The sequence below is a fragment of the Acipenser ruthenus genome, chromosome 28, assembly GCF_902713425.1.
Source record: "Acipenser ruthenus chromosome 28, fAciRut3.2 maternal haplotype, whole genome shotgun sequence".
NCBI lineage: Eukaryota > Metazoa > Chordata > Actinopteri > Acipenseriformes > Acipenseridae > Acipenser > Acipenser ruthenus.
The window spans coordinates 83,155-96,887 of NC_081216.1; the positions used below are offsets into that span (position 1 = coordinate 83,155).

At 36.5% G+C, this 13,733-nt stretch overlaps 1 protein-coding gene across 1 annotated transcript; it reads right to left on the bottom strand.

The window, feature by feature from the left end:
• Positions 1 to 216: 216 nt before the first annotated feature.
• Positions 217 to 4,977, bottom strand: LOC117971172 (protachykinin-1-like). Its single transcript, XM_034919198.2, has 6 exons — positions 4,848 to 4,977; positions 4,628 to 4,746; positions 3,091 to 3,187; positions 2,720 to 2,752; positions 2,394 to 2,447; positions 217 to 1,793 (listed from the first exon to the last, which is right to left on the bottom strand). Exons 2-6 carry the CDS (start codon positions 4,742 to 4,744, stop codon positions 1,741 to 1,743), a joined length of 354 nt encoding a protein of 117 aa, XP_034775089.1. The 5' UTR covers positions 4,745 to 4,746; positions 4,848 to 4,977; the 3' UTR covers positions 217 to 1,740.
• Between the last annotated feature and the right edge of the window lie 8,756 nt (positions 4,978 to 13,733).

The window sequence follows — 13,733 nt, forward strand, 5'->3', positions numbered from 1 at the left end:
GTTCCTGGAGAACATGCAAAGTCCAGAAAAAGCCTATCCTTTTTGCTTCCAGATTAAAAGCATTCACTATGCAATCTAAAGGCAGTGAGATACTGGGAATTAAAATAAAGGAAGAGACGTGGCATTCATAGATATCTAATCATATGCAATGTTTGAGTTACTATATAGAAAAAAAAACTTGGGTTTGAGAAATTGTGAGAATGAAACAGTGACACCCAACACCCCAATAGCAAGTAGGACTAATAAACTAATCAGACTTACAACTATCAATGAGCGTACCTTTTAATTATTTGTATCAGATCAGAGCTTAAAACTTACTCTGGTATACTTATTACTGGTTTGACTTTTCCCTCTTATTTGTTTTATATTAAGACTGAGATGATCTTAGAAAATAACAATGAAAAGACTTTTAATGTAAGTTGTACAACACACTTTATTGTATGTTACATGAATTTTATTACAACCATATATATATTTTTTTAAATTCAAAGCAACATCTACTTACAAGCATATCTTAAAGACGAATTCATGTAATTACAAAGAAATAGAAAGACAACAGTGTCGTGGAATTTAAGTTTGGTTGGTGTCCGATCATCTGGATCCTGTAAAAACAGGATACCTGAATAAGGCTGTAGTGCAAACACAGGAAATATGATCAAGACACAAGAAACACCCTTGACTCTTACTGAAATATGTGGTGTAAAATCCTGATCTGCTTTTTTTAATGGCATTGAAGTACAGCAAGTGTGTTTTATGGCAGTCTAAGCTAGTTCATCTTAGTCACGGTATATTCATTTTGCATTCGAAGTGAGGGGAGAATTGAATCCACTGTTCAAATGGACCTACAAACCAATAAGCAACAAAATCCTTCTGTTTTACAGCCCTGTCTAGTACTCTATGTGGCCATTCCCAATTTAAAATGTTGACATCTAAATTTTCACATCACGTAATTTCAGGTCACTTTGTTAGTTTTATAAAATTAGATGTCCCATCATGGCTGCATTTGACTTAAACAGAGATATGCAGCTTGTGTGTGTGTGTATGTATATATGTATATATGTATATATATATATATATATATATATATATATATATATATATCAGAATACTATGATTTTCTTTTTTGTTTTTACATGCAAAAAGGCATTAGCTTAAATGGATGTTTATTGAAATCACTTAAAATACAAATTAATTCACTTGAAAGCAAACAAAAGATATACTCCTATGTCTCAATGCTGGTTGTAAATTCTGAAATGACAAATAAAATACTGCTAAAAGAATATATTATGAATGCAGAACCACAATTCAGAAAAACGTAGACTTCATCAGTGTACTGATTAAAAACAGTATTATATTAGTTAGGAAAGAGTGGCCTGTGCCATTAAGATGCTCTCAATAGATGTCTTGCTTCTACCTAAATCAGTGAAGAAAAGCAGCAGGGTTTAAACCAAAGATCAGTCATTCAAAGCTAAATGCAGCATCCCTAGTTTACCACTGGGTCACCCGGTGTTTCCTAAAGCAGACATCGGATTCTGGATGTCCAGTGAAGTAAGTGAGTGAGTTAGTGTGCATTTATTTCTCAGAGTTTGTGTTTCAGTAAAGGTGTGTTGATGTTTCAACAGATTTTGAAGTCTACTCGAGTTTATGCTTTATAATGATTGGTCTATTGGCTATGAAGAACAAAGGAGGGAGGAAGGAAGAGGTGTACAAGGCGAGGTTTGTTTAAATGATGTTTAGAATCTATTTACGTCTTCTGGCATAATACTGAGGTCTGTCCAATTCTTCTGATAATTCTAAAGGCAAAAAAAAAAAATAAACCAATAAGTTAAACACACATTATACTATATATATATATATATATATATATATATATATATATATATATATATATATATATATTATAATTTGTAACCACCTATCTTTTGTATCATTTAAAATTGATGCTGTTATCTCAGTTATAAACCGTACACTTTGTTGTAGCCTAGAATATATTCAAATTGAGACAACACAAATTATTGGTCCTAGTCTAGACGTAAAGCGTGTACAATTAAATATGAACAATGCCACCACTCTACACTAGGGGCACTGTTTCTTTACTGTCATCAATCATGACTCCTCAGTAAAGAAATATAATTAAAAAAAAAAAAAAAAAAAACTTATGTCAGTAATATGGCTCCCCTGGCAAAAGGATGCAAACAAAAAATCAATGTAAAAAAAAAACAAATGACACAACTGTACGTTATTACTAAAATGATCATGCTTACATCTTGTCATACTTTTCAAGTTATAGTGCTGCCCTCTGCAAAAGCAGATTTTAATTGTGTTTTTTTTTTTTTTTTAATGGAGTACTTAACCTTTAGAGTGTAAATAAACAAGTAAATACACAGACATACCTCCACTGGAGGATCTCCTGCCCATCAGACCTACAAACATCTCTCCTTTATGTCCTGGTGGGAAACAAACAGGTCATGTCACTTATACTTATGAAAAGTTCAGAACCACTTTGAAAATATCAAAACAAGTTGAGCTGACACTGGCAGAAAATATTTCTTACAAAGTTCACAGTGGGCACATAAATAACAATGTATCACCGCCAGGTGTCACTATATGCTGTGCTAAAATCAAAAGTGAACTACGACTTATTATTTTAAAGGGAAAGTATTCACAAGTATCCCTGCTGCATTAGAGACGTAGATTTATGTAAGACTAAATTACTTACTTTTGTAACCCATTGGCACAGCCCGTGGAGCCCCTAAAAAGATTAGAAGTATGAAAATGAACATCAATGCTTTTATTTTATAACTTACATGTAATGTATTTTAACAACTTTGTTTAAATGACGAAACAAATGTGGAGTTTAGTGTATAGAGTCTGGTGTCCGTGACATCAAACGTTACCGCTCACAGCACAGACCGCTTTCCAACTGGCTTCTCCCTATTCATATATGTTTAAACAAACAAGTCAGATCGGCAGGCAAAGACTAAATGTACAGGCGGGCGGAGATTTGTAAAACTATGAAGTAGCTCGCTATTAGTAACCACATTTGCTAGTAGATGCTAGCTAATGGACAGAAGGGGTATTGGTCAGTACCTGAACGCCTCCCCATAAGCCCGTAGAACTGATGAGATTTCGACCTCTTAATGAGTTCTGCAACTTGATGTGCAAGGTTGTTTTCCGGGGGTTCCTTCTGAAACCATACAAACAATAAAACACATTTAAATACTGGATTTAGTGTATTTCTGTCGGATTATCTACCGGTTTTAATGTTACATTTCCAAAACAACACTGAACGTCACAGCGAATTGAATTACATTTAACACAATTGTTAAAATGTAGTGTTTGTTTGTAAAAAAAATAATAATAATAATAATAATAATAATAATAATTGTATAACGTCAATATAACGATGTGTTGCCCTGTAAGATGTCACACAAACTTTTCTTTCAAGGTGCAGTCTGAATTGATAATAGTTTCATTGTATTTAAACCACTTTCCGTAAAATTTCGACTGTACACTAGTATTAATAATTTGCAGCCACTTTAGTGCTTTAAATGCAGAGTGCTGGATAGTAATGTGTCATTGAAACGGTAACAAGTAATGGCAGAATATTTCAAATGAACCCAAAATGTGTTGTTTTTCTTTTCTACTCTGAGAAACATTGTCTACTTTTAGCCGTGGTAAACTTTTAGTGCACTTTACAGCGCTGGGCTGAATCAATTTATTCCATGATTATTGCTAAAATATAAGTGCTTGAAGCAATCGACATTGATTCCCTAGTGCTGTAGAAATTCAGCTGTAGTTTATCCCGGGTATAGGTTAATCCAAACAATCTATTTTAGATTGCATTAATAATTTATTATTTGTTTATTTAGCAGACGCCTTTATCCAAGGCGACTTACAGAGACTAGGGTGTGTGAACTATGCATCAGCTGCAGAGTCACTTACAACTACGTCTCACCCGAAAGACGGAGCAAAAGGAGGTTAAGTGACTTGCTCGGAGTCACACAATGAGTCAGTGGCTGAGGTGGGATTTGAACCGGGGACCACCTAGTTACAAGCCCGTTTCTTTAACCACTGGACCACACAGCCTCCTCATGAGAGTTTAAGGTATAGGTGGATGATTTTATTTTTCAGCCGTTATATCGCTATACATATTACGGTGCAATAGTATTTAGTTACATATATTGCTTTGCTTTTAGATGTTGCTGTACAGCACTTCATTACTTGTACTGTAAACACATACAAAGCGCTAAGCGCTGTCCACGGTTCTGAAATGCTGTCTCTTATTGAGAATCTGAAGCATATATTTCCCGTTGCGTCTACTGGCTGAACCGTGATTTAACAACATGTATTAAATTCAACCACTTTCGAGATTTCGTAATTATAACGTGTTCAGTTATGAGTAGAAGGTTTTTTTTTTTTTGTTTGTTTTTTTTTAAACATTAAAAACAGCAGTTCCACGCTGCGTCACCAAAATACTTCAACACAAACGTTTCCATCTGACAAGTATCACTGTGAAGTGGATACCTCGAATGTTATAACCCTTCTTCAAACCTATACCTGAGCTGTAGGGTAATCAGACCGACAAGGAGCGATTAAACAAATAATCATTATAAAAATACTTTACCCGCCAGCTGTCTGCCGGCCAATTTTCTTGCTCCTGACTCGATGACGTTTCTTCAGCGCAGTGAACTTGCGCAAACAGCATCACCACCACTAAGATCAAAAGTTTCAAACTTTCCATTTCTAGTTAGAGAAGAAAAAAAAATGTTAAGAATCCTAGAGCTTTAGAAAAGAAGTCTACAAAAATATATAAAGAAAAGTGAAACACATAGATCGCTCTGTACCTGTTCTCTGTCGTCAACTTTAAGGTACCGGTGAGAGTAACTCTGGGATTTGATCTGATCATTTACAGTATCTCCTATTTATACCCAAAAGATCCGTAGGGAATTTTAAAAGGATACTCCCTCCTCCCCGTAATACCCCGCCCCCTTCCAGTACATACACAGTTAAAGCACCGTATGAATGAGTCACCGTCCCCTTTTCGCTTTCATTTCTGTAATGTATTATTCAATGACTGACTGAGAATTAAGACGCCATCTGATCATTTTCCCAGAGGTCTGAATTGTAGCTAATGGTGATCTATTTCAGTGCATCCCAGACTTTAATCAAAAGATTAGATGTTCTTCACCATTCTTACTTGATACATTATGTGAAATTGAAGCATCGTTTGTCTTCCTTGTTACGGTTGCTAACATCCTCTGACGTAATAACTTCGTTTTAGTTACAATTCTGTCGCTTTTTTTTCTACTTAGGTGGATTGGTTTAAACCACAATCCTAATTACAATTATTTTACATCCGTCTGAGAACTGTTTGGTGCAATGTGAACACAGCACCTGTTATACAATCTATAAAACATTCACATATATCACAATATATGTCATCATTTGTCTTCTATATTGGGGAACTCGTGGTTGATATAATAAATATTAGGCATACGGGTATATGCATGATATTTCTGAAAAGGACACTTTAGCAGTAACTGCTGTCTTGATTAATTTCTTCACATATAGCTATTTTATGAACAATGGTGTTCAGAGTAATTGCAAACGTGACCCCAATCATCCCCTTATGCACATGGAATCTCCATTCATCTGAGGGATAGAGACGAAGTGAGGTTTGGAACTCAGAACCACTAAAACAGATTTACTTCAAAAACTGAAGTAGATGCGTAAAAATAAACAAAATAATATTTAGATACCGAAGGCAAGCCTTGAAGTTACACAATATAAATAATTAAACAGGATTAAAACCAATGTAATGTTTAATTAATGATTGTGCAAAATCAGCTATAAATAAATGATACACAATATAACAGTGTATATTAAACTTTATTAAATATTCGATTTATTTGTAAAAAAAAAAAACAAAAAAAAAAACTTGTATACAATTTTAGCACGGTAAATTTACACGGCAGTTACTAATGTACTATGCGTTTATTATAGTTTACTATGGTTTGCCATGTTTTTGTTTTTAACATGCTTTACCTGCCATATCCCTCTGGGCTTTACAATGATTACCTTGTATTCAATATCCTTTATTGCAATTTGCTATGCTTTTATTATGGAAAATATTTATAAAAGCGATGATAAGTCTTCTATTGTTTTCAGCACAATGCTTAAAAAATACCAATGCTGGGACCTAAAAATATAGTTCTGCTTGCAAACAGGGAACATATAAATCCGCCAGGACGAGGCTTGTTTCCAGTACGGAGTGACATGCATTATTTAGGTTTGCACGCTTACGTTTCCTGCCCTTTAAATTAACAGCAGAAAGAAAAACAATAAAATAGAATGTGATACAAAACCGGAAAGCATGATATCGTTATTTTAAAAGAGAGAGCAATTTAGACTAAATCAGAGATAAAAGTTTGACCTGCACTTTTTATTATTATGTATTTAGCCGATATCGGCCACGCAGTCTTTATCTTGCCGAACCTCTGGTCTTTCCAGTCGCTGGTTGTCGATTCGTATTGCTTTAATAAGCTGTCAGAATGCATATGCCATATCTACCACACGGTGTCATTTTAATTGTTTATTTTTTTTTCATCCGATAAAGTTCACGTCGATCAATAAATACGTAAGTACTGAAAAGATCGCCCCTCGACAGTGTCTTATAAGACCCTGAATCACCACAAAGCGAACAAAAATAACCCACAATTTGCTTTGTTAAGCGTTCAATAAGCAGGTTAACGTTTAAACTTAGTACTTAACACGCATGTCCTGCAAACGCTTATTTACACGATAATTAACTTAATTCTGGGTTTCAAATATGAATACAAAATGTTGCAGCCTCTGCTGTCTCTATTTCAAATCATATGGTTTCATGGTAAAGCTGTTTTTTAGCCTACAAACCACATGGACCACATAAAGGTGTTCAAAAAAGGTAGAGTATGATTTTAGAACTGTGAGACCCCCCACTCTTACGCAAAGCTCTTTTCATATCCTTTGTGGCATTCTTTAAAAGGAAAAGGGACTCCAGCAAAATAAACACAATGGCGTCTATAGGTGCAGACCTAGCAGAGCGAACAGCTCAATAGTTGTGTACCTTCTGAGACAAGCTGTAACAGGTACTGTAAGGTAGGTTGAATCCCTGGTATTTTCTTGCATTCACTTACCTGTCATGTTGCATTATGAGGCAGTCATCAGATGTAGACCCTCACTGTTTCAATCTCTAGCTGTCACTAGATTTCTATTTCTAGGAGACTGGGTCAGATTCTAATCAGATTGCTTGTTCAAGGTCAGTCTGGGCTGATGTCAGACAAGGTGTTGCACGGACATCAAACCAACTGAACCTTCTCAGTCCGCCAGAAATGTTGGGGACATTTTCTGATCTGTGGTACTAGTATTACGGGTCCTTACCAGAGTAACTGAAGTGTTTTCCCTAATCAAGAAAAGTACCGCTAAACGACTTTTTATTAACAAAACAGGTTATAGTGTAGTAGCACAACTGGATAATTCACTCATACTCTGAAAGTAACAAGCGTGTACTGGGTTTCAAGACTGAAAAATACTGCACTATCCTAGCTTTCCTGCTTTTCAAGCACAGTGCTTATTCCCACTCTGGGTTTTATATTAGTTGGCCAATCACACCAATCTCATTTTCCGGAACACGATACAAAACAGCATCGAGCAGGTACTTTTCAATCTTATTTACACAATAAAACGTTTGTATTCAACAAAAGGCATTTCTGCAGACAGTAAACATATGATTAGAAGTAAACAGCTAAAACCTCAGGCCTGTAGCACAGTGAAATAGGTTGCGGGGTTACTGCTGTTCAATGGGCTTTGAAGCAGCCAGAAGAATGGAACTGGGGAAAATAAACTGTATAGCAGCCCACCACCAATCAGACACAGGAACATACATCAGTCCTTGGTTCCAAATCATGAAATACTAAGCATCCAGCCAAATCACACATCACGTAATTTCAGGTCACTTTGTTAGTTTTATAAAATTAGATGTCCCATCATGGCTGCAATTGACTTAAACTTAAACTTGTGTATATATATATATATATATATATATATATATATATATATATATATATATATATATATATATATATAACAAAACTGGGAAGGGTGACACATGTATTCAAAAGTGTGAGATTCATATTGCATGTTTTTTTATTGACTCCGTCATTAACAATTACATTTCTCCTTGAGAAAGACCGGATCATTATTTTCTTAATAGAGTATTTTTAGACTGAGGGAGGGATGGAGAGAAAGAAAAGGAAAAGAAAGTGTGCATCCATGTATCACCATAGCTTTGGAGTAGCTGCTACAGCAATAGAATAAATCTTTCATCCTTCATTGCTCCTGCTTTATGCTGCTGCTGGAGCCCCTTGTGTCTGAGAGCTTGGTGACATGATAGACAGGGTTCTTTGAAGAAAGAAAAGAAATGCCCCATCCATGGAAATAGAACTCCTCTGTCCTCCAGGTGTTTATTTCTTTTGTGTTTTAATAAGGACCACTGCTTTACCTGGACTGCAGATATGTGTCTTGTCATTCTTACAGACAGACTGAACATTCTTCCATCTTGGTTAAGGCAGTGCTCTAAAGATAGCTCATGCATTTACACTTTCCCTTTAAGATCTTTTCTGCAATGAACACATCCAGCCACCGGATGGTACTGTGTGCTTATTAAACCGAAGGACTGGGGCTGACCTAATTATTAGAGAATGACAAGTATATTCTGGGATAGCGTGGTGTATATTAATTGCAGTTTGTCATGGTAATGACATTGTTGACTTGATATATTTAAGAAAAAGTTACTTCAGCTATGAATAACCAGCTAAACAGTAATTTCTGAAGTCTGACAAGACATGTTATTGTATTAGAAGTAAGTAAATGAAATTAATAAGGCTTACAGGATCATTCTGCTGAATGAAAGAGCTCTAGTATTTTTAAGATGCATATGTTTCAGAGACGTAATGCAGAATCTTTAAATATTGTGAAAAATTTGATATGTTTGCTAATTAATCCTTTAAAATAGTAAACGTATCAGTAAAGGAAGCTGGATAGATGTGTACAGTATTGTTGCATAGTAACTGTAGCCCTAACTGGCAAAACTACAACAAAACAGCCTTTGCATAATCAGTCTGTTCTGCACTGATTACTCCTCTGAGAGGTCTTTGATTATGGCGGTCAATTTGTGTTGATGAGTAGCTTGTGCAAAAAAAGCAGGAACAGCTTAATTAATGCAGTAACACTTTTTATTGAAATCTAATTGCACCTGCTTAGAAGCATTAGAGAGGAAGCTAAGTGTGTGTTTTTTCACATTAAGCTGAAAGTAAAGAAGGGCTGTATATGCAGCGCACGCTTGGTGGGCAGAAGCTACTGTATTCAGGACTGTGCAAAAAGGTGACACTAGACCTTCTTTCTAAAGGACTCTTGGAGAGCTGCATGAACCAATTATTCTGACTAAGCTCTCCACAGGTGAGGGGCATTGGGGTTGATCGGACTAATTTACCATTCCAAGTGAAACAGGTGCTTGGATTTGTGTGGATCGCTGTTCTCCACAGAAAGAAAAAAATAGCAATCTAAATATCCAATCAGCTGTTTCTTCACTTGTTTCTGTTTGAATGGTAAATTCAGTGAACAACCATGACACTGTGGAGACCCTAGCTCGCTCCAGGCCCTTGTGTGTTAACACTCAAGGGTTGTTTCTGAATTTGGCTCAGATGTTTCCTAAGGTAGTAGTTCCCAAGAATCAGGGCAGTCATGTGGAGTAGCTGTTAGGGCTCTGGACTCTTGATCGGAGGATTGTGGGTTCAATACCAGGTGGGGGACACTGCTGCTGTATCCTTGAGCAAGGTGCTTTACCTAGATTGTTCCAGTAAAAACCCAACTGTATAAATGGGTAATTGTATGTAAAAAAAAAAAATAATAATAATATATAATGTGATATCTTCTAACAATTGTAAGTTGCCCTGGATAAGGGCGTCTGCCAAAAAATAAGTAATAATATCTGGGGGCTGCAGTGCATACAGACGTATTCTCCCTCAAATGATGCTGGCAACGCTCTGCTGTCAGCTCTATTGTACAGTTTTGATCTTCACTTTCCAACATTATACATTTCCCTTTTGTATGTATTCACCAGGTGCCTGGTATCATAGGGGGCATCGAACCAAGAAAGTTTGTTAACATCTTTCCTAAGGAAAAGTGATTATTATGTGACCAATTCTTGAAACTTCACTGCAGATTTCCACCCCCTCCTTCCACAAAAGAATGGTCTGACCGTGCTTTCCCTACACATGATTGATAGGTGCTTTTCATTTTTAGTCGGTCCCCTGTATGTTTAAAACAAAAAAAAAACGAAAGATTGGAGCATCATTTTGGTTAGCTTGTTTTTTACTTTCTATATTAATTATTCAAAGATTTCAATGAACTCTAAATTGGATAGTGAGTGAATCGTGTCTGTTTGGTTCTGGCAGGGGTGTGAAGTGTTCAAACAGTGTTTGTTTTATTATTAATTACTATTAATTGGCTGCTGTCAAGAACTGTGCTGGTGGGCACAAATAAACCTTCCACTCGCAGCTTCCGAGAGCACGTCAATACTGACTTGAACCTGCCTTTCAGTACTGGACTGAATTGAGAGCTGGTGAAGTGAGCTACTGCCCACTGGGGGCTATCTCATTCATCTTACTTGTGACCTGAGCTATATCTGAACCCTGGCTTCCACAAATGAAAGGTGTCAAAGGTTATAACTATTTTCTCAGTGTTTTCAACTGGATTTAATATGAGGATGTTTTTCATAGACAACAGAATAATTCAGCAGTCTTCAAAGTTAGCACTTCTTCTTCCCTTATCAGGTAGCAGATAGAACCATCTAAAAAAGTTTTAGTAAATTTAGTAGGCTTTTATTTTTTTCTTAAGATCTTTGACAGTAGTAGACAACTAGCACACACTTCTACCAGTAATAAAACACGTTGCCGAAGAAAAGGTGAGTGTGGCAACAGTGATCACAGGATGTAATTTTCACATGGGTGAAGGTGTAATGGAACGCATCAGCCATCATCGTCATCGAGATGAAAAAGCCAGCGGTTCTTGCCCTTCTCTGTGGCCTTCTCCTCAGCTCTAATGTGTTGCCATTTGGAGTCTGACACTAAGCCTGTAGCCTATTCCTCCAGGGACACTCCCAGCAATCAGCAAGGCTGTTTCATTCCTTTTCATTACCTAGCCGTCGCAGAGCTGAATAAGACGGGGCTGCGCCCTGCCCTATAAACCACTCGGTTTTGAATGCAGATAGCTTGATTTGTGTTATGGTAATTTTTTTTTTTAAATATTATTTGCCTTTTTATTAAAGTCAGCCAGCTTCTGTAACACCAGCTCAACTCTAATCCCCCCCTCAAGCATCTCAGGTGCCTGTGCTGAATATATCAAAACAGGATCCACATTGAAAACGGGAATGTTCAGGGGAAGACAGGACTGATAGAGTACTTTGAGCTGGGCCAGAACTCAACCAGTATGGCATTAGAAAGCGATTGGAGGCACCACCTTTGGGGTATTAAAGTATTCCTTTGGGGTATGATGTTAAAGTATTTTAAAAACAGGTTGTTAACTGCAAAATAATTTACTTACCATTGCTGAGTTGTATGCATTTCGATTTCTTGTTTGATATTAATCATGATCGTTGTGATTTTATTTTTTTATTTCCGAGTGCAGTATTTTCCGCAACCTGTGACCCTTTTGTTGTGTAATATAAAAATCCTCCGATGTTCTATATCTGAATAAAGCACCCGACTGCAGTAAATAAATTTGTCTCTGATTGAACAGCAGTGGGGGGGCATTTTATTTGAAAACATTGAAATGGATTGTTTTGATGCAACTCAAACTGTGTTCAACCTTATTTCCCAGCTGAAATTCATATTTGCCCTGGATTTGAACTGACTTTGAGCTGGTCTGGAGAATACCAAGCTGTTTATGGAATGACTGTAGAATAAGCTCAGGCTGGAGACGGATCATACCCCCATCCCCATCCCCATCCTGACTGATCTGAATTCCGAGGGTTTTAATTCCCCTGTCCTACCTCTGTGAATGGTTGCACGGGTTGAGTTGCTTCAGTCCTGTATTCATATCTTCAAACCAACAGGCTACTACTGCAATTGCAAATGAGAAAATATGATACCTAATCAGGCCCCCAAGGTAAATTTATGAGGCCCTCCAAAGGGTGAGACTACTGCTGGGGCTTCAATAGGATTTGTGTACTCATTTTGAATGTGTTTAGTCCAGACCTATCTACTGTTTTGTCTGGCTCTCACATAAATTGCAGTCATAGGAGGTCAAATTATCATAAGTAAATATTTTAACGTAGTACATGTTGCCTGTAGTGTGTGTTTATTTGTTTATGTATCTAAATTTAGTACACTTATGAAAATCTATGTCAAGTAGACAAGTACATATTCCAGTTAATACAGGACTATTGTCCTTTCACAGAAACCAGGAAACTCAAAGTTCAAGGGTGAAGATATTGTCTTTGTTGACAAGGGTTTTTTAGTTATTACTAGTAATTGTAGAATACAGGTTATATTTGAATGCATTCCACTCATATGCCTGCATTACGGTGGACTGGAAATACCGATAAATGTCTCACCTGGACGACGTGAGATTAAAGTTCAGTACATGAGCTTAAAATTGTGATGTAAATGAAGTAATGAACTGCTTGACATTTTACAGTATGAGGGGTTGGATATAGCCATTCATTCATATTCAGTTCCTTTTGTGTCTGTTATTGTCTTCCCCTTGTGTAGTGATTGCAATATGTTTTGATAAACAAAAGACTTTACATAATCAAAAAATAAATTGCAGATTTCCTTTCTGTAAAACATTAGTATCATTTGTGTTTGAGAATACATCCCATCCTACTTGCGAACACATCTAAAAAAAAAAAAAACCGTGATCGATCATTGTAAAGAGCGATCGTACCACAATGTTTGTGGTTTACGAGAGAAACATCTGTTTTTCAGCAAAGCCATTAACGGCACACTTTGTGGCATGCTCTGATTGCTTGTATTCCCATATGGTCCCTGTGTATTCACTGGCTAACCCCACTCGCTGTGAGGCAGCACAATGGAATGGGAAGTGCTGTATTTGCATGAGAAGCAACTTCATAAAAAGGGGTTTGTTATGACAACTTTCTTTGAATATCCAGGCACTCAAGCCCTAATTAACCCAGGAGTTTAGTGGATACAATATCATGCCTCAGATGAGCATGTTTTGGATGGTTTCAGACTTAATTAGGTTCATTAATCAGCTGCATTATTTTGCAAAATCAAAATGTAGTTGCATTTTGTAAAGCAATGTGGACAGACCAAGCATCCCCAGACACACACACATATATACAGAAAGTAAGTTTACCATATGATATATGGTGAGTTGATATGTTAAACTTACTTTCTATTCACCCTGTATATGTGTGTGTGTGTGTGTGTGTGTGTAAATATAAAACAGCAGTAGTAATTAGACCCACTATTGTGTAAATCATTTGAATAAACCCCATTGTGTTTTTTTGTGCTTAAAAGGGCTAACCTTCTTCAACCAAAAAAGAAAAAAAAACCCTGAACACATTGTGACAGAATCTCTACCAGTAAGAGGCAAATCAATTTATTGTAATTTAACAAATCTTTGGGTAATTGCTTGCCTCCTGGTGTGCTTAATGCATCAGAATAGAG